This window comes from Sapajus apella, unplaced genomic scaffold, assembly GCF_009761245.1.
Source record: "Sapajus apella isolate SASKATOON/1434 unplaced genomic scaffold, GSC_monkey_1.0 scaffold219, whole genome shotgun sequence".
Lineage (NCBI taxonomy): Eukaryota > Metazoa > Chordata > Mammalia > Primates > Cebidae > Sapajus > Sapajus apella.
Genome location: NW_022437159.1, coordinates 525,015 through 550,209, shown reverse-complemented (window position 1 = coordinate 550,209; position 25,195 = coordinate 525,015). Strand labels below are relative to the sequence as shown.

Here is a 25,195-nt window from a genome sequence, read left to right as displayed (position 1 = left end):
TTTTTTTTTTTTTTTTTTTTTTTTTTTTTTTTTTTAAGACAAGGTCTCATTCTGTTGCTCAGGCTGGAGTGCAGTGGCATGATCATAGCTCATTAGAGCCTCTACCTCCCTGGGCTCATGTGATCCTCCCATCTCAGCCTCCCAAGTACCTGCTACTACAGGTGCATGCCACAATGCCCACCCTATACTTCGTTTCTAAAGATCAAGTCCTCACAGATCCTGTGTGTGTGTGAGTGGGATCGTGGTCACCATTTTCTTCGTGGATTGGTTTCTCCTCACTAGTAGAGAGACCTATGATACTTCCATGCCCTGCAGTTCAGGCTTTGTGTATGTGTGTGTGTGTGTTCTATTTGAGGCCCACTTTTCAGCCCTGTCTTGTAGCTCAAACTCCAGCCACAGCTGTGGCCCCATGGCAGCTCAGAGGAGTCAGATTGGCTCAGGGGCTTTTCCTGCTTTGAGGCAGAGGGTGAGAAGGCTGTAGCCGGGCCCAGCTAACATTTCACCTGCTCCTTGGTCAAGAGGTGATATAGGCCGGGTGCGGTGGCTTATGCCTGTAATCCCAGCACTTTGGGAGGCCAAGGTGGGCGGATCACCTGAGATCAGGAGTTTGAGACCAGCTTGACCAACACGGTGAAACCCTGTCTCTACTAAAAATATAAAAATATTAGCCAGGTGTGGTGGCAGGCGCCTGTAATTCCACCTGCTCAGGAGGCTGAGGCAAGAGAATCACTTGAACATGGGAGTCAGATTGCAATGAGCTGAGATCATGCCACTGCACTCCAGCCTGAGCGACAGAATGGGATTCTGTCTCAAAAAAAAAAAAAAGTAATATAGTTGAGGTCAGGCCAGGCTGAGTCATTTCCTGGGCCAGGAGTATCTTATAGCATGGCCAGGGACAACACCAGGAAGCCTTACCTTCTTCCTGCTCAGAAAAGTCCACTTCTTGTCTCTAGTCCTGTGCTAAGCACTCCTCTGTCTTTATCTCATGCCTGGACTTCAAGGCAACTTTGGAGACCAAGATGGTAGGAGATGGAAGTGGCTGAGCCAGGATTTGAACCCAGGGCATGGTATTTCTGAACAGGGGTAGCACTGGGATTCTTGTTGAGATGATTTGTCATTGGGTAGGACTGGCCTATGCATTTTAGGTGTTCACTATCCCTGGGCCTACCCCTTGAATGCCAGGGTGTCCCCAAATCATTGTGATAACCAAGAGTAGCCCCTGTATTTCTAGTGGTCTCCTAGGGACCAGGAGGAAAGAGACCTAGGTAAGTCCACTTCAGATTCATCTATAAAAAGGGATAGTTATCCTTGTGGTTTAGCTGTCATGGCATGTAGCAGGGGTCAGTAAATATACTTCTCTCTTTTCCAGAAAGGGGTACTTTGTGGCTGCACTGCCTTTCTTGGCAGGAGATCTGAGGCCCCCCAGTCCTTGAGACTCAGCTGTGAAGCAGGATGCTCCCCAGTGTCTCAGCTGGAACCTTGAACAAGTCATTGATTCCTCTGCTGTCTCTGTGCTCAACCCTGGGTGCTTTGAGGACTCAGCAGACTCTAAATTTTGAAGCTTGCAGTTGACAAGTTTGCAGGCATTAGGATACAAGGTATGACACCGCAAGGGGGCAGCAGTGGGCCAAGAATGCCCCATCCTGCCCAAAGGAGCAGGAGAGACCCCCTCAGAAGACTGGGGAAGAGCGGGGAACACATGGCTTCTACCCCCAGGAGGATCTACCTGCCAACCACCCAGCATCATGGAACTGCCTATCAGATTCCATGCTCTGCCAGACAAGTTTTGGAAAGACAAAGTAGAAGACAACCCAAGAGCCTAGATGCTCTCCCAAGCCTGCCACTATGTCCTGGCTGTGCATCCCTGGGCAGGTGACTACCCTCTCTGAGCCTCAGTTCTCCCCTATGTAAAATGGAAACAGTGACACCTATCACACAAGCCCTGGGCTTTGCAGGACTGGTGAGGGGATCAAGTGGGGTTCCTGGATGGAGGGAGGAGGGAACTGTGAAGTGTAGCGTGCAGTAGATTGTGAGGTTGTGCTGGAACTCCAGAGGAGGTGTGGACACCCAGTGACTTCCATCAGTCATCACAGAAGAGAAACACCACAGTGGTGTTTCCTACTACTGGCTTTCCTGTTGACCCAGACAACTGGCTGAGTGATGTGGCCTGCTACTTATTGCCAGTTTCCTAGGGAAACAGAGAAGGGGACTGGACATATCCCTCCTCCTTAGCCAGTGTATGTCTAAGCCTCTTCTGCTTAGCAAGGAGGCCATGTCACAGAGGTCTGAGGGGGACCATTCATACTGTGGCCCTCCTTAGGCCTCAGTCCTTGTAGACTCAGACACCGTCAGTGTAATGCACCACCACCATCAGAGACACCATCACTGCAGGCCCATCTTGTCTAGGCCACCCTGGATGTGCTTGGTTTTGTCATCTGTAAGAGGGACCCTCTCAGGGCTGTAATAGGGACCAGCTGTGATGAGAGAAGTGGGAACACTTTGCAGGACTGTGGCCCTTGCTCAGTCTTGGAGTCAGGAGGAGGGAGGAAAATCAGAATTGAGGGTGCTTCTGGGTAAGGGACTCACCCTACATTCTTTGCATACTCTGTGCACTGGATCCTCAGGGAACCACAATCCGAGTGGTAAATAGTGCCCTCTCATTTCACGGTTGAGGTGGGAGTTTGCATTTTTTCAGACGGCCGCAAGAAGATTTATGATTCCACATTTTCTCCTTGAAATATGATGTTGACACTTTCCCATGGAGAGGTGGGGTCTATCTCTCCTCCCTCCACTCTTTCAGAAAGTGACAGCACATGACTTCTGAGACTTGGCCCTAAAAGGTGACACAGCTTCCACCTGGCTGACCTGGGACAGTCACTTTTAGAATCCAGCCACCATGTGGGAGGGAGCCTGGGTCAAGTGGAGAGGCTACAAATAGGTATTTGCCATCTGAAGTCCTGGCTATAGGACCAGTAGCAACCACCATGCGGGAGAGTTTGAGTGAGAAGCACCCACACTGAGCCCATTAACCATAGGCTATACAAGAGAAATAGAAATTATTATTATTTTTTTTAAGAGAGGAATTTCTCTATGTTGCTCAGGCTGATCTTGAACTTCTGGGCTCAAGTGGTCCTCCTGCTTCAGCCTGCCCAGCAGTTAGGACCACAGGGATATATCACCATGCCCTACTAATGTTTTTTAATTCTTTAGTTTTGGTAGAGATGGAGTCTTCCTATGCGGCCAGCCTGGTCTCAAACTCCTGGGCTCAAGTGATCCTCTCACCTTGCCTTCCCAGAGTACTGGGATTACAAGCACAAGCCACTGTGTCTGGCCAAAATGACCATTTTTTTAAGGCAACAAGTTTTGGAGAGATTTGTTATGCAGCATTCTGGTAACTGCAATAGAGGAGCACACAGGGGCTCAGTTTGACAGTTAGAGACTCGCCAGAGGACTCGGTGTGTAGCCAGACCAGGCTGTGAATCCGTGTCTTCTGAACTCCAAGTCCCATCTTTTCCCTAACGCTGAACTTCCTTCTCTGTTTCTGGGATGGCTCTGACTCAGGGAGAGTCCCCTTTTCCTTCCCCACCCAGCAGTGGCCAGGAAACCGCAGCCAGAGGTGCCCCAGGGGTAGTCCACAAGGACAGGCTCACCCAGACACGCACTCGTGGTTTATTACACACAGTGATCTCCATCTACATGGAAATGGAAGGAAGGTGAGCAGCCAGGATGGAGCTGGTTGCTGGGAACGCTTGCTGGAAGCGAAAAAGCCTCTTGTCAGAGTGTGGGTGGGTCTGGTGGCAGGCCCCCTGCTCAGGCCAGCTGGGAACCAGCCCTGAGGTTTGCTTTGCCTGTACAGCCCACGTAGAGTCATTTTTGGCCACAGTTCTGGGTAGGAGACTTGGGATCAGTAAGACTCAGACTCTGAGTGGGAGGACTGCCTCCTTTGGCTGGGCCATGTCCCATCTTGTCCCTCTCTGGATGATATGAAAACAGAGACAGGAAGTAGCAGTCAGTCCCACCTGGGCCCCTCCATCCCCGACACTCAGCTAGCTCCCTGGAGCGGGGTCCACATCACAGCTATCACAGAGCTTGGCCACTACTCCTGGCCAGAGGACATATATTCTCATGGCAGTCTGGCCTCCTGGGGCCTACCAAATGTGGTGGCAGCTAGACCCTCTTGGGGGATTTCCACTCACTGCTCTGTGGGTTCAGCTGCAAGTTCCAGGTGAGTCTTGTCCAGGGGCCAAGTCTTGTCCAACTGTAGAGGCAGCTGGTTGTGGCTGAGTTTGGAGGCTGGTGAGGCCGGTGGCAGCAGCAGCAGCAGCTGCTGTCCCAGCCCTGAGCCTTCTTGGATAGGATGTGTCCCAGGGAATCCAGGGTTTTGGGGACAGGTTCTTGAAGGGCAGTACCACCGCTGAGAGTCTCTCTGTGAAGGCCCAACCTAGCATCTTTCCAGCCTTGCCCTAGCCAGGGGCTTCTGCCTTTGTCTCCTTCCCGGGAAAGCCCAGGCCCAAGGGTGCCCCTTAGGTACACATCTCCCTGGTCTGGGCTGTCCACTTTCCTGCAGCTTCACATGCTGAAGGCTCTGGGGCTGGGTGAGCACAGTCTCGAATGTTAAAATGCCACAGGTAGTGCATTCCATGAGAAAAGATCAATATATTACTGTTTTGTTTTTACAAAAATTAAAAATGTCCACACGGATCTGTACAGGTGTGAGCTGGGCCTGAGGGTCACTGGAAAAGGAGGAAGAGACTGAAGGTGATAAGGAGCTGAGAGGCCCCACCCCCATCCAGGCCACCCTACTCCGGCAATCCCTTTCCTGTTCATTTCCTCAGGAACAGCTGCGGACCCCTTCTCTTTTCCCTTGCCTCCCTCTCCCTCTCAGTGGGCCAGTTTGGACAATATCCCAGGAGGCACTGACGGCTTTACTCTGCCTTGGCCAAGTGTCATTTGAGTCCATGTGACCAACAGGGTGGGTTATACACCATCACCCAGGACTATAGTCCCACGCCTCAGCTGCAAGCTGGGAGAGTCAAAACCAGGGTCATCATGGGAAACCGGGCTATTCAGTCACTGTGGGGTGAGCTGTAGACACCCAGAGGTTTGAGTGACAGCACCCAGGCTCCAGGGTGCTCCCCATCCCCCCACCCTCCCCTGCCTCCCCCACCTCCCCTGAGCCTGCCCTGGAGGCTCTTCCCTGCAAGGTACCTTATGCCAGCAGCCAGGCACGGGCAGCCCGTCGGGGCCCTAGAAAAGAAGAAAGTTTCAGTGATGGGGATGGGGCTTGGGGAGCTCCTCTATACCCCACATACCCTCCCTGGTCTGTAGGGAGGTGCAGGCCAGGGAGCTGCCATGTGAGGCTGCTGAGGGCCCACTGAGGCAGGGCCACAATGTCCCCTCTGTCCACCCAGGTAGTGGGGTGATGGAGACATGATGGCCTCTCACTTAGCTTGTCCTGAGTGTGTTCCCTCTGTGCTTTGTGGAGACCACTGTGCAGTGGGCAGAAACAGAAGGGATGGGTGTTGTACCAGGCATGCATGGGCTGGCCTGGGTCCTGCCGAGAGCTGTGTGGCTTCCTGCCTGATGTGATAGTGACTCTGGCTCCTCATTCTGGGGCCTGTGAACTTTCAGGCCTTGGGCAGGAATGTCGTCTGGAGGGTTTTGAGGACGGCCCAGGAGTTGGCATCCTGCTCCAGCCTGTATTGGCCCTGCACAGGGCAGGCTCAGGTTGTTGGGGGCTGGGGCTGAGCGTGGGGCTGGGGCTGTCTGGTGGCACCTGTGGTGCCCACTCAGCAGTCACACATAAGCAGGGTCTGGGTTTCCTCAGGCAGCCTGGAGGGTGGGGAAACTGAAGAGGAACAAAGACTGACTCATCAGCTTGGCACCCCTGGGGGCGCTAGGGCACAAAACATATCATTCTGTTCCAGAGCATTGGCACAGGCTTCACTGGGCATCCCCTGGAACATTCCCATGAGTACACCAGGGAACCAGGCTAGGGACCAAAGGGAAGGTAGGGAGGAGGGCAGAATGGAAAGGAAGGTGGAAGCAAGGAAGGCCGGGGCAGAGCCCAGGGCCCCGGCTGCCCAGAAGGCCCACACAGCACACTGCACACAGCACACAGCAGGCCAGGCTGCCTACCCCAGGGCATGGCCCACTGCCCCTCGAAGGGCCCCGCCAGCCTGGAGCCCCTCTCCGGCCTCCGCAGGTGGGATTCTCCTGTTTCAAAGGAGACAAGGGCTTACTGACTTGGAGGGGAGTCCTGGGCCACAGTCTAGAGCTGTGGGACTGAGTCACCCTGCCCCTGCTGTCCCTGCCCTTTCTGTGCTCTGACCACTTCACTCTGTAAGTCCTTTTCTCATTGACTTCTCAAAACTGTCTGGGGGGAGGGGTACCCCCCACTGCAGGATGGGGACACTGAGGAACAGAGGCCAAAGGTCTGGGAGGGGGTCTCTAGCTCTGGTGCCACTGGAGGTTGAGGCTGGCCTGCATCCCTGAGGAAGGCCCCCACCCTATTCCCATGGCCAGGGTATGAACATATGAGTAGCCAGGTATGAATATCTGCCCAGTTTTAGTATGGAAACCCAGCTGTTTTGTTTTTCCTATCTTTTCTGAGCTCCACTGAAAGAGTATGACATGTAAACCCTCCCTGCTTTCTAGCAAAAGGAAACTAGGCAGGCCATGGTGGCTCACACCTGTCATCCCAGCACTCTGGGAGGCCAAGGTGGGATAATCACTTGAGCCCAGGAGTTCAAGATGAGCCTGGGCAACATCGCAAGACTCCATCTCTACAAAAATTAAAAATTAGTGGGGCATGGTGTGCATTCCTGCAGTTTTGGCTACTGGGGAGGCTGAGGCAGGAGGATCACTTGAGCCTGGGAGATCGAGGCTGCAGTGAGCCATGATTGCACCACTGCACTCTAGCCTGGGCGACAGACTAAGTCTGTCTTTAAAAAGAAATAAAAGGAGTTGACTTTTGAATTGTAGTTGTTTCACGCACTGGGTACTGGGACTGGTGGGCTACCAAGGGACACTGAGAGAGCAGGTAAGGAGGTAAAGGAAGGGTATGGGGGCAGGCAGAGGGGATGCGAGGAAGAGGGGGGAATGCGAGGAAGAGGGAGGTGCTGCCTCTGCCCAGAGAGACTCTTCTGGGAAGGAAGAAGGAAGGGGAGGGGCAGCCAGCCATAGAGGTGGGGAAGCTGAGTTTCAGCCCAGCTTGACTTCCAGCACAGCAGGAGTCAGACCCTGACTGTGGCCCCAGGTGGCCAGGGCGATGGGGCTGGACGCTCACTGCCCCGCCCCCAGCAGCGTGCCTGTGCTGACTTCGCTTCCCTCTCCAGGGCCCAGCCCCCTCCCAGGGCACTGCTGATGGTACTGATGACTCCAGGTAAAGCCCTTCTGCTCATGGTCTGGCCCCTGTCGACCTCCACCCCAAGTGCGTTTGACTCAAGCCAGGCCTGTCCTGAGGCTGAACAATGAGGGGCCAGGCCTCCATCTCTAGAGGGGCTGGGTTCCCCGAGCCATGCCCACAGTTGGGGGCAGTCAGCAGCAGTGTTCCTGACAGTGAGGAAGGCTGGTACATGACCAGTGGGGCCTCTGGGACTTGCAACTGAGCTCTGAGGACAGGCAAGATGTTGGTCTGACCCTGGCTGGAGGCCAAAAAGACCTGGGGTGGGGCCCTGCTCCGACACCTACCACAGGACACGGCTGGTCCAAGCCTGGTGGTCCTGGCTCGCCTTTCTGGCCCTTCACTCCTTTCCGGCCGGGGACTCCTCGCTCTCCCTGTGCAGGAGGGAAGATGATGGTATTGGCCATAGCTGCCAGGCTCAGGCACCTCCAACACCTCTCCGAGAGAGGCACCTGGGGCCAGCCTCCCCCTGCCTCCCGCCCACCTGCCTGGCCAGCTTCTCGCTGCCTGATTCCCCTAGGCTTCCATTCCTACCTGCCTCCTTCCCCTTTCCTCCTGCCCTAGCTCCCGTCCAGCTGCCCTTACCTTCTCTCCACGTTCACTCCGGTCACCTTTCTCTCCTCGAGGTCCAGGGAAACCCTGACAAAAGGATTAGAGACTGAATCCGAAAATGAGGCTGGAGGTTTGCCCCTCTGTTACCTGTTCGTCTCTGTTCCTCTGCCATCCACATGCCCACTTCCCACCCACCTCCCTGTGCATGTTCATGGCACACGCTGGCCCGGTCCCAGCTGTAGGTGATACACTGCCAGGTACAAGGCTGATGTAGGAAGAGCATGTATTGAGGATGCCAGGTGGGCTTGCTCCAAAGTAGTCCCTGGATACCAACAGTCAGGCAGAGCTGCTGACAAGGGGTCTCTCACATCACAGATGTGGCTGGCACCGGTCTAGGCTTGGCTGGGGACCGAGGCCCCAGAAACCATGGAAGTTATGTCACTGTCTTTGATGGAATGAGAAATGACCTCTGTCCTGTGCTCTTGGCTCAGCTTCCTGTACACCCATCTGTCCATCCATCCATCCATCCAATGTGGCTAAACAGCTACTAGGAGCTGGACTGGCTGGACACTGAGGACAGAGAGTTAGATTTGTTATGGCTGGGCATGGTGGCTCACACCTGTAATCCCAGCACTTTGGGAGGCTGAGGCAGATCACTTGAGGTCAGGAGTTCAAGACCAGGCTGGCCAATATGGTGAAACCCTGGCTCTACTAAAAGTATAGAAATTAGCCAGGCATGGTGGCTGGCACCTATAATCCCAGCTACTCAGGAGGCTGAGGCAGGAGTATCGCCTGAACCCGAGAGGTGGGGGTTGCAGTGAGCCGAGATTGCGCCACTGCCTCTGGCCTAGAGGACAGAGCAAGAGTCCATTTCAAAAAACAAAGAAACAAACAAAAGTTTAAAAATAAAAAAAGAGAATTGGATTGGACATGTTTCCTTGTTGATGTGTAACGGGGAGGCAACAGAGTGCTGATGACAGTCAATGCTCAGTGACAGGTGTGAGATGGTGGGGTGGGATTCTGGGGGCAAGGGCTGCTCTGTTACAGGTGGGGGTCAGAAGGAGCTTCTGAGCACAGTCCGCATTACAGTTGAGCCTGGTGGAGTTGAGGAGGGGCTTGGGCTTTGCCAGGTAGAGCAGGTGGGCATGGTTTTGAGATGCTACCCTGAGCACCAGGCCTCCTAGAATGCAGCTGTGACCACATTCATGGTGGCATGGAGTCTCTTTAGCTCCACCCACAACTGGCCCCAGAACCTGCAGTGGGCTCAGCATTGTCCTCTCCCTTCCCATTGATGGAGGCCAGCCCTCCCAGTCAGAAACCCAGACTACAGCTCTTCCTTTCCCTTGTCCACAGTTGCTCTTCCAGGTAATGTTCTCTTTTTAAAGTCTAGGGTGGGCACCAGAGTCCTTGCAGCCCTGCTTCTGTCCTATGTCCCTTGAAATAGCTACCTGCTCTTCCTGAGAACAACCTCCCTTCTTACAACACATTGATTTCACCCCAGTCCGTGATCTGACTCATCAGGGCACTGCATTCCTATGGTCAAGACGGTTCAGTGTTAACCTAACTGGGACCAGTGAGAGCCCATGAGACTTCCGGTAGAACACTGGAGTGAGGTAAATTTTCTTTCTTCTTGGTTTGGGCCTGGGAGGAGGCTGGTCTGGAGCTGCTGGCTTTACCTCACCACCACGTGGAACTTGATTTCCACAGGGAAAGCAGACAAAAGAGGGTGAAAGGCTGAGTTGTGTTGACACAGTTGAGCCCTGGATCCACGTGTTGAACCCCAAGACTTTTCAGTTATGAGACATTTTAAGCCAGTTTAAACTGTTTTCTATGTATGCTACCAGAACAGACTTGATATAATCAACCTGGGCTAATACTTCCCTTCCTCTTCTTCTCAAATTACTGCTCTAGCTAAAGCCTCATTATCTCTCACGAGGATATTGCAACAGGCTCTTCACTCCTCTCTTCACTTCCTTGCTACAATGCATCATCCATCCATCCATCCATCCCTCCATTGCCATTCATTATCCATCCATCCATCCATCTATCCATCCATTCATCATCCAACATCTATCCATCCATTATCTATCCAAACATCCATCCATAATGGATACAGATGCATTGATTGATGGATGCATGGATGGAGGATTGAATAGATTAATCCTCCATCCATCATCCATCTTTCTTCCATTATCCATCCAACCACATATCCAACATCCATTTAACATCCAGCCACCCAACATCCATTTATCTATCATCCACTCATCCATCATCTATCCATCTATTTATCCATCCATCCATCCTGCATGCATTATGCATCTATCAATCCAACAATGCATCCTCCATTGTCCTTCATCCTCCATCCATCATCCATCTACCAATGTATCCTTCCATTATCCACCCATCAACAATCCATTCATCTGTCCATAAAAACACCTACTCTGGGCTGTGCACTGGATTTGCCAATGAGGACACAGGGGGAACCAGTCAGTTGCAGTCCCAGCCCTGGGAAAGGGGGGTCACACTTGAGTAGCCAGACCAGGTTACTACATGAGGGCAGAAGATACACACAAGAGGGACCCAATTACTCAACGCAAATGATGAGTCACTTACATCTAGTCCTGGCTCCCCGGGTCTGCCCTGAGAAGAGACACAGAGTGGGTAAGAGGGGTTAGGGAGGGGTGCTGGGAGTACAGCTGCTGGGAAGTCCAGCCCTGTGGATACCAGGTCTGGCCACAGAGAGGGGGGCAAGGAGACCCACCAACCGTGCAGGCATAGATAGAGGCCAGGATAGACCTGGCATCCACAGAGTGTAAACTCTGGCTCTGTGAAGTGCAGGGACCCAGTGAGGTACAGGTTTGGGCTCCCAGGGCTGAGCGACACCATGAACATGTGGCCATAGTTGGAGAGGGAGTTCTGAATAAGGCAGTTACCTTCTCTCCTTTGGTTCCTGGCAGCCCAATAAGGCCCGGTGGGCCAACTGGCCCCTGGATAGAAAAGGAATGAGTCAAGAGGCATGCTGGTTACAGGAATTAACACCTTTGGGACAAACAAGTCTCGTGACACTCACAGGCAGGCCGCTGGGACCTCTCTCACCCGATGTGCCCTTCTCTCCCTTTGCTCCATCCAAGCCCTGGAGGCAAAGGAGGGAAATCAGTCAGGGGGAAGGGGTCAGACAGACAGTAGGACAGGCAAGCTTGGAGACTGCATGGGAGCTGGGGTGTGGGCAGAGGAACAAATCCAGGCTCCGCCAGGCCTGACCCTGGCTTACTCTCCGGTGAGGGTAATCAGGAAGAGCTCTGGCCATGCCTGGAAGGTGATCATGGTCACACCCATTCCACAGATGAGGAAAGCAGGTGCAGAGATGAGTGGGGATGGGCCCAGCCACACAGTGGAAGGCAGCAGAGCTGGGTCCTCATCAGGCCTCTGTGGCAAGCCTTGGACCCTGTCCCTGACAGCAGTCACCTCTTTGAAACATGAACTGAGGAGGCCTTAAGAGAAAACAGAGCCAGAAGAAAGTGTATCTGGTGGGGCCGCATGCTGAGACCTGGGATTCCATGACTCTGAATCCTACATCTGGCCTCTGAGCTGGGGAAGCAGAGATGTACTCACCCCCGGGGGTGGGGGGTGGTGTGACAAGGAGTGAGGCCAGATGGCCCCCCCTTCTGTGTCTGCCTCCCTGGGGCAGGGCATGTGGGCAGGCCACACTCGAAGATTTAATGTAAGAGAAGGGAACACGCCATTATGTAATAGACACCAAGCCCAAGACTTCGTGCTCAGCCTGTGGCAGCTGAGAGACAGATGTGTGTGGGGCAGGCTGGAATGGGGAGAGGCGAGGACAGTGCAAGGAACTGGGAGGCACAGAGAAAGGAGAAGGGGACAAGCAGTAGAAACAGTGGGTGGTGGACCCGAGAAGGAAAGAGGGACAGACTGGGGTCCCAGGCAGACAGAGAAAGTGGAGGAGAGAGCCCCAGGTGTGGGGAGGGGGCACTGGCCCTGAGGACATCTGGGAGGTTATGCCCTGGGGACTTGGGATGTTCAGGTGCTAGGAAGACTCAGGGATGGGCCAGGGCGGAGGTCAGGCCCTTCGCTTTGGTGAGGTTCTTGGAAACCGCCTGGGCGGTGAGTCTGAGGCCAGTAGGGAAATCTGTGTCCACTCACCTTGGGACCCTGGATTCCCTGGAGGCCCTGCAGGAAGAAGAAGCAGATGAGAAGGCTGGCTCCGGACCCTCTTGCAGTGGCCACTTGCTGGCCCCTGGGGCCCCATCCTGGGCTCTGCCCTCTGCCCATGTGCCCCTCCCTGAATAAAGAAGCCTGCTCTCTCCTGGGTCATGGCTCCGGGACCTAGCCCCCACCCCGCCTCTTGCTTTCCTGGCTGCTTCAAACCAAACCAAAACAAACCGTCCTTACCATGGGGCCTGGGGGGCCAGGGGGGCCAGGGGGCCCCGGCTCCACTATGAGCTGAGCCTAGGGAGGGTGAGAGACAGGTTAGTCACCCACCACCTGTCACCCTCACCCGCCCGCACCCAAGCTCACTGCACACTGCTGGAGTGAGGGTCTCCTTCCTGCCCTCAGAGGGCACAGCCTGGTGAGTGGATGGCAGTTGGCCTGTGGGTTCTCAGAGGAGCCTTGCTCCCTTTACTCTTCCTCCCCTACTGCCCTGGGTTTGTTCAGGCCAGGTGGCCTTTTTGTCCCAAGGCTCAGGGTCCCCACCCAGCCTGGACTGGGTGCTGGGGGAAGCCCTGCCCCCTGCACACGCTTACCAGGCTCTCCTGTAGGCTGCCAGACGCTGACTCCCCTTTCTCCCCCTTGAGGCCGTCGGCACCCTGCAGAATGGCATGGCCTGTGAGTCCTTTGTGTCTAGCACCTGCGTCACCACCCATGGTGCTTAGCGACCTCCCTTCCTGCCCCCATGTGGCTTCTGGCAGTAGTCATAAGTTAGCCGTTGCAACTGAAAAAGGTTTTCCTTAGATCTGTGTACCACGCCGTGGGTGGTGAGCAGCGTGGGCTTTAGAGAGCACATGAGCAGCCATGCAGATTGTTTTCCTGGGGTGCAGGGAGCAACCAGGGGCTCTGAAGCAAAGACCCCGGGTCAAACCCCAGCAGCTCCTCTAGCCCAGTGATCATCAGGGATGGACAGCGAATGTGTCCCAGTGGTGGTGTTACACCTGGCGGCTCTTCCAGTCGGGCCACAAAAGCAACAATAAAAATGATGAGGACAACAACAGTGGGTACTGCTGTGTGCCAGCCACCACTGTCAGCCCAGCCACGCATGCCCTTGAGGGAGGGGAAAGATCACCCCCACTTTGGAAGTGAGGAAACCAAGGCCCCAGGAGGTTAGGTTGCTTGCCCAGGGCTCCAAAGTCAGCTAGGACAGAGCTGAATGCAAATTTGGGCAGCTTAGGTCAGAGAACAGTGGTATAACCATCTGGTCAATGCGCTTCCATGGCCATGTCTCCCGATTCTACCTGCCATCTGAGCAAGGTGGAAAGCCTGTTCCAGACAAGGAAATAGACACCTGGAGAGAGGAGGGCAGCGCTGGCCTGGAGCCTACAGTGTCCCCAGCAGGCTGGGCACTGAGACTGCAATGGCTGTTGGACGCCCCTGGCCCCCTCACAGCACAGGGGCCACGCAGTCACCTCGGGGCTCCCACACAGGAGGCATAATGTGTGGCCCAGCCCAGTCACATACCGGGAGGCCAGACAAGCCCATCTCGCCTGCTTCCCCTTTGAGTCCAGTTGGCCCTGGCTCTCCTGGGTCTCCTTTCTGTCCTTTGGGACCCTGAAAGCCACAAAAACAAGGGATTCATGGGGCTCAGCAGGTCCTCTCCCTTTCCCCACCCTAGTGGGTCCCCAGAGCTTAGTCCATGGTAGGCCCCCACTTCCTCTTTGTGGGTCCCCACCTCCAGCCATGGTGGCTGAGAGCCTCCATTGAATGCAGTGGCGGGGGGTGGGAGGCAATGCCACTCCTGCCTCATTGCATCCGGGTGTGGACACCTCAGGGCAGGGGCCAGGGGCAGATGCGTGGAGCATGTGAGCCTGGAACTGCCCCTCTGGGCGTGCTCATGGGGCCAGCTTTGTGCTTACATCTTAGAAGCTAGTGGTGGGACTCCCCCACCCCCACAAACTCATCCAGCAACCAAATCCCTCCACTCAACCAATTACATAACGTCCAGGATGAGACACACACTATGGGCCCAGTGAGAAAGACTTGCCCTTGAATATAGCAAGTGACCCTATGAATATGCTCACATCTGTATAGGATATCACACACACACACACACACACACACACACACACACACACACACACACTCTGTCGTCTCCCTCTCTCTCTCTCTCTCTCTTTCACTTCGGTAATACCTATGGTGGCAGTGATGCTCTTAGCCTCTGCGGCTTTCCACTATGTGCCAAGCACTGCACTGAGTGTTCTTCATACACAGGGTTACTCAGCCCTGCCTGAGAGTGGGCAACTTGCCCAGGGCCTGAGGGCAGACCAGGGTTTGTACACAGGCAGCCTGGTGTGAGAATCCACGATTTTTGCCTCTCTCGCACATGCTCTTTCTCTAACTCTGTGCACACATGCATGCGTGCTTGCGTATACACTCACACACACACACACCCCAATACCAGGCGCTGGCATCACCAAGGAAATGAAAGGCCCAGAGACCTTCTCTCCATCGATTCCTGGGGCACCGGGCAATCCAAGCTCACCCTGGAAGGGAACAGATGGCAAGAGGGGTTATGGCTTCCTTCCCTAGAGACGTGTCAGCAGCCAGAGGGCCAGGACACACTGTACACCCAGCCCAGGGTAGGTCTTTGCAGTTGGACCTCCCGGAAGGCACCCAGGGGGTCTGAGCACTGTGGTAGTACCCACCGCCTCCTCTCTGTTTCCTTGGCCCATCATGGGCAGATGTAACCCATGGCTGTCACCTATAAGTTGGTATGTCATAGATTCAGGAGCCAAGGCTCGAAGGGTAAGTGACTTGCTTCAGGCCACAGAACCCAGCAACAAGGATGCCAGGACCAGATCTGCCTGACTTCAAAGCTGTTGGCTCTTTTGAGACAAATGGGCAGGATGCAAACGAATGGGTACAGGCCACAGGGTGTGCATGGCGGTCCGTCTACCAGACTGGTGTGCTGTCACAAGGGCTGGGTTTTGTGTTCTTTACTTTTAGCTAGTGGATTTTTAGAAAACCCTACACCCAATAGCAGCTAAATATACATTGAATTTGTGTGCATATGAAACATTCAACAAGACAAAACACTTGTAGTTTGACTCTAAAACATGTTTTAATACAGTAAAAAGATCAATGTTGTATTAAAAAGAATAGGTTCTGGCCGGGCATGGTGGCTCACACCTGTGATCCCAGCACTTTGGGAGGCCGAGGCAGGTGGATCATTTGAGACCAGCCTGGCCAACATGGTGAAACCCCCTCTCTACTAAAAATACAAAAATTAGCTGGGCATGGTGGCACAGGCCTGTAATCCCAGATACTTGGGAGGCTGAGGCAGAAGAATTGTTTAAACCCGGGAGATGGAGGTTGCAGTGAGCTGAGAAGGCACCACTGCACTCCAGCCTGGGCAAAAGAGCAAAACTCCATCTCAAAAACAAAAACAAAAAAGGTCTCTAACCGCAAGACAATTAAATAAGAAATTAATAAGATATCTAGTCAGTTGGATACTTTAAACATGAAAAAAGCTAAAAACAAAAAAGCAAGGTATCTGGAAAAATTCCCAAGTATTGTAAAATTAAACACCATATTTCTAAACAATCCATGAATAAATCAAAAGAGAGATTAGAAATTATGTTGAACTGAATAAAAATAAAATCCAACATATCAAAGTTTGTAGGAGGCAGCTAAAGCAGTGCTTATAGAAAAATTTATAGCTTTTAAAAAAGTTTTAGAATCGGGGGGTACACAGGCAGGGCTGTCACATGGGTATAGTACATGATGCTGAGGTTTTCGCTTCTAATGATCCTGTCACCCAAGTGGTGAACACAGCACCTGTTAGGTAGTTTTTCAACCCTTGCCTTCCCCCATCAGCCCTTTTGGAATCCCCAGTGTTTATTATTCCCATTTTTGTGTCCGTGTGTACCCAATGTTTAGCTTCCATTTTTAAGTGAGAAAATGCAGTATTTTTCTTTTCTTTTTTCTTTTTTTTTTTGAGATGGATTTTCACTTTTGTTGCCCAGGCTGGAATGCATTGGCAGAATCTTGGCTTATTGCAACCTCCACCTCCCAGGTTCAAGCAATTCTCTTGCCTCAGCCTCCTGAATAGCTAGGATTACAGGTGCCCACTGCCATGCCCAGCTAATTTTTTGTATTTTTAGTAGCGATGGGGTTTCACCATGTTTGTCAGGTTGGTCTCAAACTCCTGACCTCAGGTGATCCACCCCCTTGACCTCCCAGAGTGCTGGGATTACAGGCGTGAGCCACTGTATCCAGCCGGTTTTATTTTCTATATTAATTCACTTAGGATAATGGCCTCCAGCTGCATCCATGTGCTGTAAAGGACATGCTTTCATTCCGTTTTACAGCTGCATGATTTTTCAGTTTAAACGTATGAATGAGGCTTCCTAGGGAAATCTCCCAGAGTAGAAAGGGCACAGGAAGAAGGCACTCAGCCTGGGAGCCCAGCCCCTTTCTCTGAGCCCTTAGAAGCCAGGACAGGACACCAGGAGGGAAGTGGAAGAGGGTCACAGAGCAGACAGGAGACGGGAGGTGGGCCCTGGAGACAAATGCTTGGGGGACTGCATAGCTACATCTGCACTGACCTTGGCTCCAGGGATCCCTGGTGGCCCTGGGGGCCCCTGTGGCCCGGGAGGCCCCTGTGTGTGAAAGTGAAGCCAGTCAGTGGTTACGCAGGGCCTCCCCTCACTGCCCGCCCAGCTCACCACCTGGAACCAAGTCCGTGTCCAGCTGAGCTGAGCAGGGACAGGGTCCTCGGGGGCTGCGTCTTCCCCAGTCAAAGGCCACACTGTGCATTGCTTCATCTGGCCTCTCAATTGTGGGGGAGGCCAGGAGATGGCACCCAGCATTTGACAAGAAACCAGTGTCTGCTGCCATGAAGGGCCCTCTGCCCTCAGAGCCAGTCTCCCCAGTACAGATTTCTTCATGATGTTCCCCTGCTCAAGATCTTACGTTGGCTCCCTATTGCCTCTTGAAGCAAACTTAAATCCCCTGCGAGCATTCAAGCCTGCCAAGAATGACTTCCCCAGTGGTGGCCCGGCACCACCCTCTCTTGACTGTCCTATGAGCTCTCTGATGCTCTGGCTCCACTGCCTGCCATCTGCTGGCCTGGGGAGTTCCTCAGTCTCACAGGTAGGGGTGAGGTCTCCAGGGTTTCAGGTCTGACCCCAATCCCAAACTTCTGTCCCTACCCAGGCTTTCCACAGGCTGCCTGCCACCGGGGCTCAGCTTGCCCCTTGCTGAGCCTCTACACTTTCCTCCCCTCCCTTCCAAAAAACTGCACCCTGCGCAGCCCGTGACTGACAAGTTCTAGGTCTCTCCCCTCCCACCTCCCCATCCTGCCCGCTTCTTGTTGGTGTCCCATTGAGATGTTCCTGGCCTCCATCTTATCCACCCTCCTCTAGGCCCAGGCCCAGGACCTCTCTGCCTAGGGGCCCCTTGCTGCCTGCCCCCCCCAACACATGTCCATACCATTCCTCAGCTAGCCTTCCCCTAATATGTTTTTATTTATTTTTTTAAATTATTTTTTATTTTTTATTATCATTATTTTTTGAGACGGATTCTTGCTCTGTTGCCAGGCTGGAGTGCAGTGGTGTAATCTCGGCTCATTGCAACCTCTGCCTCCTGGATTCAAGTGCCTCTCCTGCCTCAGCCTCTGGAGTAGGTGGGATTACAGGTGCACGCCACCACACCCAGCTAATTTTTGTATATTTAGTAGAGACAGAGTTTCACCATGTTGGCCAGGATGGTCTCGATCTCCTGACCTCATGATCTGCCCGCCTTGGCCTCCCACAGTGCTGAGATTACAGGAGTAAGCCACCACTCTCGGCCTTATTTTTATTTTTTAACATCATCCCCTGCATGGACTATGGCTGGCTGCTGCCCATCAAATTGAGTCAGCATCTCAGTCTGGTATCCAAAGCCCATCTCTGGCTGGGCAAGGTGACTCACACCTGTAATCCCAGCACTTTGGGAGGCCAAGGCGGGTGGATCACTTGAGATCAGGAGTTTGAGACCAGCCTGACCAACATGGTGAAACCTGTCTCTACTAAAAATAAAAAAATTAGCTTGGTGTGGTGGTGCATGCCTGTAGTCGTAGCTACTTGGAGGCTGAGGCAGAATTACCTGAACCCAGGAGGAGTAGGTTGTGGTGAGCCGAGATCATGCCCAGCCTGGGTGGTAAGAGTGAAACTCTGTCTCAAAAACAAAAACCAAACAAAGTCCATCCCCCAACTCCCTGCACTCATAGGGCTTCTCCCATAAGGCTGGGTCAGCCTGGGATACACCATGCATGTGCCTGCCCTTTGGGCCATGCCACGCCACACACCACACCATGCAGGCCTGGGGTGGGTGCCACAGTTACTGTCAACTTGTTCTTCCCCAAGGCCTGTGGGAGATAACTGGGAATGATGCTCAGGTAGGGCCAGGGGCCCCTGCCCAGTCTGGTCTCTGGTGACCACCCCTTCCTCACCCACTTCCCTTCCGGTGTACCCACGAGCAGCTGGCACCTAGTGCCTCTCTCCACTGGTGGTGAGTCCCAAGTTTACCAGCAACTGGGCTCAGAGGTCACACATCTCCCAAGGCTCCAAGGCAGGGCTTGTCACTCTCATCCTCCCCATGACATCATTAGAAGACCTAGCTCTCCAGCCAGTGTCCTCTGGGAAGGTCCCAGGAGACAGTGCTGGGACCAGACCCCAGGAAATGCTCTGCCTCTTGCCCTGAGCGGGGAGCTTCCCTTTTTGACTTGGCCTCTGGGGAGCTTGGGGCCACATGAGCCATATTCACCGTGCCTCTCTGATGCAGTCTCAACACAGCCCTGATTTCAACATTGGGCACCTAATAACTTTGGGGTCTTTGTGCTAAGCTGCCTCTAGTCCCTTGTGTAAAAAAGTGCAGGATTACTCACAAAGGGAGTGATTATTCCCTAAGGAAAAGAACATCTAAGGCACATCCTGGTCCCACCAGGGACACTACCTTGAGGGCATCCAAGATTCTGCCGTCATAGTCGATCACCACTGTGTCTCCCTGCTCTCCCTTGAGGCCTGTGGCGCCCTGAGGCAGGAAGAAGAATAATAATTTCAGGGAAGACCTAAATTGGGGGGTGAAGTGGCAGCTGTCCCTGCATCATACCCAGAGAGGAAGCAATGGGAGAACCTTGTCACCCAGGCCACACGCATGCCCCTCCCCAGTGTGGGTCCCAGCAAGGGAGGGAAGGGGAGGCAGGCCCTGGGGCCAGCTGAGGGACCTGTTTCGGCCTGGTCTGGGGGCAGCTGTAATTGCCTCCATGTGGGCATTCAGGCCTGATCCCTGCATTATCAGGGGAAAATGGAAAGCCTGATTTTGAACATGAGTGATTTTTTTTCTTCGAGACAGAGTCTTGCTCTTTTGCCAGGCACCAGGCTGGAGTGCAGTGGCGCGATCTCGGCTCACTGCAACTTCTGCCTCCTGGTTTCAAGCAATTCTCCTGCCTCAGCCTCCCGAGTAGCTGGGACTACAGGCATGCGCTACCACGCCCGGCTAATTTTTGTATTTTAGTAGAGATGCGGTTTCACTATGTTGGCCAGGATAGTCTCAATCTCTTGACCTTGTGATCCACCCATCTTGGACTCCCAAAGTGCTGGGATTACAGGCGTGAGCCACCGTGCCCACCCGGAAAGTCTGATTTTGATGTAACGTTCTTCAGATTTTTAAATGTTGGCAACAAACAGAAAAACCCCAAAGCCTCCAAAACACAAAGACATAAGCAGGCTGGATCAGGCCCTGGTGCCTCTATTTCCCAGCCTCTGGTAAAGGCTGCACACACCATGCACCCACAGCCTATTCCTGCCTGGTTACAGGCGCATGTAAGCATGCCCGTGCCCATGCTGCATGTTAACACTGCACGCTCACACTGCATGCTCACACTGCACACTCTCACTGCATGCTCACACTGCACACACACACTGCACACACACACTGCATGCTCACACTACATGCTCACACTGCACACACACTGCATGCTCACACTGCACGCTCACACTGTATGCTGTCACTTCACACTGCACACTCACACTGCATGCTTACACTGCACACTCACACTGCACACTCTCACTGCATGCTCACTGCACACACACTGCACGCTCAAACTGCACACTCACACTGCAGGCTTACACTGTACTGCACACTCCCACTGCACGCTCACTGCACACACTACACACTCACACTGCACACTCTCACTGCGTGCTTGCTGCACACACACTACACACTCATACTGCAGGCTTACACTGTACTGCACACTCCCACTGCATGCTCACTGTACACTCATACTGCACGTTCACACTGCATGCATGGCCACTGGCCAGCCCTTCCATTGTGAACCTCACTTCCCCACGCAGGCTGCTTTTTGCTGGGAGCACTTTGGTTCGGGCCCAAGCCAACCCATTGTGCAGGGTAGAGACCCTTACCCGGGCCTCATTTGCAGCCCCCTCCTGGTCATAGCCTGCCCAGAACTGCCTGACTCACTGGTGGCCTAATCCAACCCCCTCTAGCTCTCCACTGCCTGCGTAGCCAGGCAGGGGCTCAGATCCATTTTTTTGGAGGAAGAAGTCAGCTTCTGGGAGCATGAGGGGACAGAGCTGAGGCCAGGATCCCGGATGTCACCCTAAAGGTAAGGCATGTTGATAGGGGCTGGTTACAAAAGATCTGGAGTGGGCTGGAGTGCTGTGCTTCTGCAGGCAGGGACAAACCTCCCTGTGGGGTGGGGAAAAGGCAAGGCCCCGCTCACCGCGGTAGGATCAGGCGTAGGACAACAGAGGACCTGTGACTGAATATATAAAGAAGGAGTTTAGATGGGCATGTGCTCATGAGGAGACCGAGAGAGATCTGGCTTCATAATAGCAAGTCAAGACTCTTATTTTTATACCTCCTTATTTGAGCGTTTTATTCAAAAAAGCATTTATTATGAATTTCCAAAAATCACTAATAAATTATTTAAAAAAGTAAAATACTCCCAGTTCCTGTAGCTCCAGGGTCCTCTGGGGTCTCTGTGGGGACAGGGACTTCTGAAGCTACGGGACCCCTGCACACTCACACTGCATGCTCACACTGCACACTGGATCCTATCCCTGAGGCCTTGCCTGAGAGATGGTGGCTTACCCGGGGCCCTGCAGCTCCGTCCGCACCTCGGTGGCCAGGCTCCCCCTGTGGAGACACGCAGTTGCAGCCAGAGGTGCAGGTGTGAAGCCAAAACATGCTCCCATGACCCTGTCTGCAGTCCCTCATCCCAGGAGGGCCCAGGGCCCAAGTGCTGGAGCCCTAAGAGCCGAATGTATGAGAACAGCACCCCATGAATGGGGCTCCTAGAGGGGCCTCCGAGATCCTCCTCTGACATCGCTTTGTATAGGACCGAGTGTATAGGACACGCTGGTGTCCAGGAGCCTGAGGCTACACGGTGAGTTGGCCACGAAGCTGGGCCCCAGTGGAGGCCTTGCCACTCACCCAGATTCACCACCGCTGCCCCCATACCAGCTTCTGACAATGCTGAAGGAGACCCCAGGTTAGGCCCTCCTGGGACTCCTCACTTAAAATGGGAAATTAGAAAAATGTGAAACCACATCTCCCACTCCTGACTGGGTGACGGTCTGAGTGGGGCCTGCAGGCGCCAGAGCAGCAAGCTCTCACGTCACCTTTGGTCCTGGGGCACCGTCCACGCCATTCTCTCCCTGAGGCCCCATGCTCCCTGGCTCACCCTGAAATAGAAACAGTTGCAGTGAGAGCAAGTGTGAGACGGCACGTGGTGGGGGGAACTTGGGGCTGCCTGGAGCCTTGCGATTAGGCCTCCTGGGGAACGTTACTGAGTCCATGGGGGGTTTGGCAATGGACCGAAGGGCTCTCCCCAGCCCAGAGGATTCAGGACCATGGCCACCACCTTCTGGTGTGGGTCTTGGCACTTACTTGGGGCAGCTCAGGGGCTCAAGGGACATTTTGGAGATTGGCTGGCCAGGATTTGGTGGCCGTTGCGAGGGGTTGGGGGAGCAAGGTGTGAGGATGATACCCAGTTCCTGGCTTGGAGACAGGGCAGAGCGAGGCCCCCTGAGATGGAAACAAGAGGACTTGAGGTGAGGGAGGCACACGGCCTGGGTGAGACACCAGGCCTGTTATGGAGTGGGGCTGGGGCCTTCCTCTGCCTCTCTCTGGCCTGTGCCAGGCAGTGGCCCAGGCCCCCATGGTGCCAAAGGTCCAGGGTAGGGGCTTCACCAGGAAGATGGGAACCACGGGAGGTGGGGCAGGGGGCCGCGAGGGGAGGGGCAGATATTCACCTTGGGCCCTGGTGGTCCAGGGAGTCCTCGTGGTCCAGGCTGGCTTGGTGTCCCGTCATCACCCTGAGGAGAGGACAGCTGGGGCTTGCCGGTCAGACCCTCAGGTGGCCAGTGGGCCCCTCCGTCCTCTGCACTTCCCAACACACCAGTCTGCTCCTGGCACCTGCACTAGCACACTGTACCAGGCAGCTCCTCCCTACCCTCCTTGCCCCTCTAGAGCAGGGGTGGGGTAGGGACCCATCTGTGTGTGTCCCCTGTCCCCACCAGCCCAGGGCCGGTCCAGGGCAAGCCTCAACAGGCATTTGCAGAAAGAACGGATGGACAGTGAATGAGGGACATTCATCCATTCATTCTCCTTGTGGGCCTGGCAGCTGAGGTCCCTGCTCAGGTGGAGTCAGAGGAGGCTGAGGGAAAAGAAATCTTCAAATAATTACAAAGTTGCCTGGCACAGTGGCCCATGCCTTACTCCCAGCACTCTGGTAGGCCAAGGTGGGAAGACTGCTTGAGCCTAGGAGTTTGAGGCTGTAGTGCACCATGATAGCACCTGTGAATAGCCACTACGCTCCAGCCTGGGCAACAGAACAAGACTCCATCTGTACAAAAACTGGAAAATAAAAAAACTAGCTGGGCATGGTAGCATATGCCTGTAGTCCCAGCTATTTGAGAGGCTGAGGTGGCAGAACCGCCTGAGGCTGCAGGGAGCTGTGATTGTGCCACTGCATCCATCACAGCTTGAGTGAGATCCTGTCCTAAAAAGCATATATACATGCAAATAAGAGAAGAGGATGGAATGGCGGAGAGGGGCTACAGGGAGGGCTTGTTTCAGCAGGTGGCCGGGGAAAGTCTCCTGGAAGATGGGAGAGGTTTTTTTGTTTTTTGAGACAGGGTCTCGCTCTGTTATCCAGGCTGGAGTGCAGTGGCACAATCATAGCTTACTGCAGCCTTGACTTCTGGGATCAATCGATCCTCCCACCTCAGCCTTCCAAGTAGCTGGGACTACAGATGCATGCCACTGCACCTGGCTCATTTTTTTGATTTTTAGTAGAGGTGAGGTCTTGCTGTATTGCCCAGGCTGGTCTTCTTTTTTTTGGAGATGAGTCTCACCCTGTCACCCAGCAGGATGGAGTGCAGTGGCCCGATCTTGGCTCACTGCAACCTCCACCTCCCGGGTTCAAGTGATTCTCCTGCCTCAGCCTCCAGGGTAGCTGGGCTTACAGGTGCTTACCACCACACCTGGCTTATTTGTTTCCTTATTTTTTGTAGAGACGAGGTTTCGCCATGTTGACCAGGCTGGTCTTGAACTCCTGATCTCAAGTGATCCTTCCGCCTTGGCCTCCCAAAGTGCTGGGATTGCAGGGGTGAGCCAGTGCACCTGCTGGCCTTGGGTGAGGGTTTTACTGAGACCTGAATGAGGTGAATGAGGAGGCTGGCGCAGGAGAAGAGGCCGGGGAAGATCATGCTCATTCAATGGTTTCAAGCTTGAGCTCACATCAGTGGCACCAGCATCTGGTCAAACGAACTCCAGCCCCACCCCATAGTCTCTGATTCAGTGGGTCCAGGGTAGGCCCCAGGACCACACTTTGAGAACTAATGCCCCCAGCCCTGAAGTGGGCATGAATTTGATGTGTTTGAGGAGGGGAAATAATGAGTGAATAAATGAATGAATAAAATGAATTCTGGCCTCACGGAGAGCAAGGACAGGGCAGCCACCCACAGTGAGGGCCCAGGTCTGGTGAAGAAAAGGCCATCTTCCCTGTGGGTTGGCTCCCATTCGTATCCCCAACCCGCTCTCAGCCTCTGCCCTTCTCTCCAGCCACTGCCCAACACTGCCCCGGAAGCTCCTCCATCGGTCCCTCTCACCTTCTTTCCAGGTGCTCCAGGCTCACCCTGGGGGAGGCAATGGGGGTTCAAGAGCAAGGTCAGAGCCATAGGAGCATGGCCCGGACCCCAGGTCTCTTGTTCCTCTGATAGAAGTGGCACTGATGACCCATGCCTAGGGCCAGCCCAGAGATGCCTGAATGCTTCAGAAAGGTGGGGATGACAGTCTTGAATTCCACTTCTGAGCCACTCACTCCCAAGCTCAACAACCCTGGGCAAGGCACTCTTCTTCAAAGTGGGGTGGTGACTCCTGCAGTCCCAGAGGGTTTTGGTGGATGAGGCACTGGGTAAGCAAGCTCTTTCCCATTCTGCCTCCTCAGGCCAGGGGCTCCATCTCTGGCAGGGAGGACCACAGTCTGCTTCCCCACCCAGGCCCTGCCCAAGGAGGGCAGAAAAGAAAGAGCTGACATCTGCAGAGGGCTGGACAAGCTAACATGGTGGAAAACTACATCCACATGAAAACCTGCACATGGATGTTGACAGCATCTTTACCCAAAACTGCCAAAACCTGGAAGCAGTGAACCTGTCCTTCAGTAGGTGAGTGGGTAAATAAACTGTGGCTGATCATTAAATAAATAATAAATCCAGACACCGACAATTGAGACGAAGTCTTGCTCTGTCACCCAGGCTGGAATGCAGCGGCACGATCTTGGCTCACTGCAACCTCACGAGCAACCTCCACCTCCCCGGTTCAGGTGATTCTCCTGCCTCAGTCTCCCAAGTAGCTGGGACTACAGGCGTGTGCCACCACACCCGGCTAATTATTGCATTTTTAATAGAGACCAGGTTTTGCCATATTGGCCAGGCTGGTCTCCAACTCCTGACCTCGTGATCTGCCTGCCTTAGCCTCCCAAAGTGCTGGGATTATAGG

General features: G+C 53.9%; 1 protein-coding gene across 6 annotated transcripts in view; it reads right to left on the bottom strand.

Moving 5' to 3' along the window:
* Positions 1-3,651: 3,651 nt before the first annotated feature.
* Positions 3,652-25,195, bottom strand: part of COL23A1 (collagen type XXIII alpha 1 chain) — a 355,575-nt gene continuing 334,031 nt past the window's right edge. For 3 of the 6 annotated variants that reach the window (XM_032270900.1, XM_032270904.1, XM_032270902.1), the window contains 19 exons: positions 24,307-24,333; positions 22,447-22,509; positions 21,814-21,876; positions 21,284-21,328; positions 19,124-19,201; positions 16,735-16,788; positions 14,626-14,670; positions 13,649-13,738; positions 12,721-12,783; positions 12,368-12,424; positions 12,119-12,145; positions 11,028-11,090; positions 10,891-10,944; positions 10,571-10,597; positions 7,991-8,044; positions 7,693-7,779; positions 6,139-6,216; positions 5,209-5,247; positions 3,652-4,733 (listed from right to left, as the gene is read on the bottom strand). In XM_032270900.1, coding sequence (XP_032126791.1) covers positions 4,731-4,733; positions 5,209-5,247; positions 6,139-6,216; positions 7,693-7,779; positions 7,991-8,044; positions 10,571-10,597; positions 10,891-10,944; positions 11,028-11,090; positions 12,119-12,145; positions 12,368-12,424; positions 12,721-12,783; positions 13,649-13,738; positions 14,626-14,670; positions 16,735-16,788; positions 19,124-19,201; positions 21,284-21,328; positions 21,814-21,876; positions 22,447-22,509; positions 24,307-24,333 — 1,017 coding nt within the window. In that variant the 3' untranslated portion in view covers positions 3,652-4,730. The remainder of the gene's footprint in view (positions 4,734-5,208; positions 5,248-6,138; positions 6,217-7,692; positions 7,780-7,990; positions 8,045-10,570; positions 10,598-10,890; positions 10,945-11,027; positions 11,091-12,118; positions 12,146-12,367; positions 12,425-12,720; positions 12,784-13,648; positions 13,739-14,625; positions 14,671-16,734; positions 16,789-19,123; positions 19,202-21,283; positions 21,329-21,813; positions 21,877-22,446; positions 22,510-24,306; positions 24,334-25,195) is intronic. The other 3 variants (XM_032270901.1, XM_032270903.1, XM_032270905.1) reach the window with 2 other exon arrangements.